The sequence below is a fragment of the Anopheles darlingi genome, chromosome 3 (assembly GCF_943734745.1).
Source record: "Anopheles darlingi chromosome 3, idAnoDarlMG_H_01, whole genome shotgun sequence".
NCBI lineage: Eukaryota > Metazoa > Arthropoda > Insecta > Diptera > Culicidae > Anopheles > Anopheles darlingi.
Window position 1 is genome coordinate 58516501 of NC_064875.1, and position 3041 is coordinate 58519541.

The 3041-nt window shown below is 48.0% G+C and overlaps 1 protein-coding gene across 1 annotated transcript in view; it reads right to left on the reverse strand.

The window, feature by feature from the left end:
- Window positions 1-1247: 1247 nt before the first annotated feature.
- Window positions 1248-3041, reverse strand: part of LOC125957876 (integrin-linked protein kinase) — a 2916-nt gene continuing 1122 nt past the window's right edge. Inside the window, exons 3-5 of the mRNA XM_049690893.1 lie at window positions 3016-3041; window positions 2411-2942; window positions 1248-2341 (exon numbers count right to left, since the gene is read on the reverse strand). The exon at window positions 3016-3041 is cut by the window's right edge and continues 159 nt beyond it. Coding sequence (XP_049546850.1) covers window positions 1964-2341; window positions 2411-2942; window positions 3016-3041 — 936 coding nt within the window. The 3' untranslated portion in view covers window positions 1248-1963. The remainder of the gene's footprint in view (window positions 2342-2410; window positions 2943-3015) is intronic.

A 3041-nucleotide genomic window follows, 5' to 3' on the forward strand; every position in this document is an offset into this window, starting at 1 on the left:
CGTGAGCCCGGGATCCCGGTGCTGTATCGCACGGAACACTCATTGCACTAGTTAAGTTGGTAACACTACTGGGCAACACTACTCCCTGACATGTACACGCACACAAACACACTCAATCACTAACGCACTAAATATTCCACAAAAAAAAAATACCCGTAATTCCGGACGCTTCCACTGCTGTTATCTAATCACATCTCTCGCGACTCACGAACACTAACTTTCGTACTTTCCGGGCATTTCCGGTTCCGTGCGGGCCTAGAGAACCGAACAGATTAACGCAACTTACACTGCTCCTCACACACCTGGTAACCGCCGAGGCCTGGGACCGTGCTCCCACACACCACACAGAAGAACACCCGCGAAAAGAAGCGAAGCGAAGAGGTGGGGAGCAGCAGATCGACTGATGACCGGGCCACGGAAAGGGTGCAACTGCTGTCCACGGTGCCTTACATATCAGGCACCGCTGCACCGAGCGCTGCTGCATACGAGAGCAATGTACCGTGGGCGGGCTGGGCGCTCTCGAGCCGGCCTCGGGATTCGGGACTCGCGACTCGGGACTCGGTACTCTCCGTTCGCATTCGTCCTTTTCGAGGACCTCAAGCAAAGCCGTTGCCGTTGCCGTTGTGTCGTTGTGTGTGAGAAGATGAGCTTCGATGTTCTGTGCTCTTGTAACGTGACCACGCGAGAGTTTATGTGTTTTACCCCGTTCTTTGGGGAGCACATAAGTCGCACGCGTGTATGTATTGAGCGCAGAGTGGAGAATGCTTTCTCTTGGCTCTCGCGCGAAGCTGCTGGCAAGGAACCAGGAAGTGCAATAAAGGGCGAAATGTTACCGCAGGTCATGGACACACTCTTGGAATATAGATGATTCACTGGAGAGTGGGCGAAGAGGTCAACGAGAGCGGGGTGGTGAGGGGGGTTTTTGGGTGTTGGTAAACAGTTTTCACCTTTTTTTGGGGGAAAGATTCGGATTCGCACAAGTCGTCACAATTAATTCTTTCTTGTAGGTAATGAGAATATGCCAACGGATGAGAAGAGATCGTAAAAGTCCTTAACAAAATATTGTAAAACATGAAAATGAATTTTAAAAAATCTATGGTGAAGGGAACAGCATTTTAAAGCAAATCTACCGCATATATAGCGGCGAATACTTACTAAGTACTAGATATCAAGTTATCCAGAAAACTGCAGCATGGATTGGTTACCTTGGTAACTGTCATCTTTACAACGAGAAATGCTAAATGAAATTCGTTAATTTTGGTTTTATTATTCGCAAAAAAAAAATACACATATACGAGCTACAAGTAACTACAACGTACCAAGAGTTTAGTGTGTGAGAATATAAAACCAGTCGAATGACGAACAGAAATAGTTATAGTAAAATATGTTTAAAACCCGAAATCGCCCGAGACACACCCGTCAAAAAGTATCGCCTCCTTACTTCGTCATCGAAATCGGGGATTTCGGACTCATTTTGCGCGACGATTCGGTTTGTGCTGCCTGCGGTTAAGGAAGGTTCTCAATCTGGCTGGTCAACTGGTCAGTTTAACTGGTAGTCTATCTAGTGTTACGTTGTATCTTTTTAATACTTTCCCTCGCGATCATCCGCTACACAGACACATAAGTAACAACATTGACGGTGATAAAAGTTAAACCTCAATAACTACCCTTGTCCGACCATCAAAAACAGATGGAAGGTGGTTTTGAGGAATCGGAAAACGAAAAGTAAGACATACACAGAGAGAGTTAAGTGGGGACAGTATTAGTTTTGTAAAAACCGTGTTCACATTTGGAGTATTTTGTGCCACAGAACAACAAAAGGAAAACGGTTTTAAATGACCAGTACAACAATAAATAAAATGAAATCGCACTTCCATCGCTCATCGAAAGGCACTATCGGTTAACCACTCGGTGTAAGGCACGTTGCAAGCGGTTAACACACGTTTGTGAAGGCATCGGTTGGTTAGCGTTTCATTTTATCAAGGATCGGTATGATCATGTCGAAGGTCGGACGTTTGCCCGGATCTTCATTCATACAGATCTTGATCAGCTTCGATAGATGTGGTGCCGTGCCGGGTGGAATCGACACACGGAGTCCCTCCGTGGCGATACGCATGCCCGCCTCCATCGGTGTTAGCTCGGCAAAAGGCACTTCGCGTGTGGCCAGTTCCCAGATGCAGATGGCAAAGCTCCACATATCGCAAGCTTCCCAATTACGATCGCTGCGCTTTTTTTGCAACGTTTCCGGGCTCATCCAGGCCGGCTGGTACACACGACCACGCTCCTGGAAGGAGAATTTTGCGTCCGCCATGTTGATGCGTGCGGTCAAGTCATCGTCAATCTGTGGAACCGATAGATTAGATTTCAGTAAGGTTAATGGCTTGCGGAGTGCTTGATTGACAGCACTTACCATCACGTGGAAGCTACTTAAATGGTATTCGGGGATGATGCGTTCCAGCGAATGAAGGTAAGCCATACCACGAGCAATGTCCAGCGCGAACCGCACGGCTTGTGCCGTATCGACCACAATTCCCGAGCCACCGTGCAACAGATCGTACAGAGAACCACGCGGCATGTACTGGCTAATCACGATCAAGCTGGGAGGCGAATTGCACGCTCCAATCACCGGGAGGATGTTAGGATGAGAGAAGATACGTAGTTTCGGGAACTCTTCGTTGAAATCTCGCGCTATCCGAGCGTTACACTCGCGCACACTCAGCACCTTGGCAATGATATCGTTGTTCTGCCAGCGGCCACGCCAAGTTTCGCCTCCGGGCGTGATGGCAATCTTGTTGTGCAACGTTAGATCTTGCACATTGATACCTTTGAAGCGTGACAGTGTTGCATCACGCGAGCGCGTCTTCATGCCCAACCAAGAGCCCTGATCCTTGAAGCTGATCTTCTTCAACTCCTGTCCACTCTCTACTGCCAGATTGTGCAAACTGTGGGTGTGTGTGGAGAGAAAGATATGTAAGATCATTAGATGAAATCCTGGCCAGTATCGTGGCTACGTACCGTGTGGCTAGTTGCGATTTGGCCTT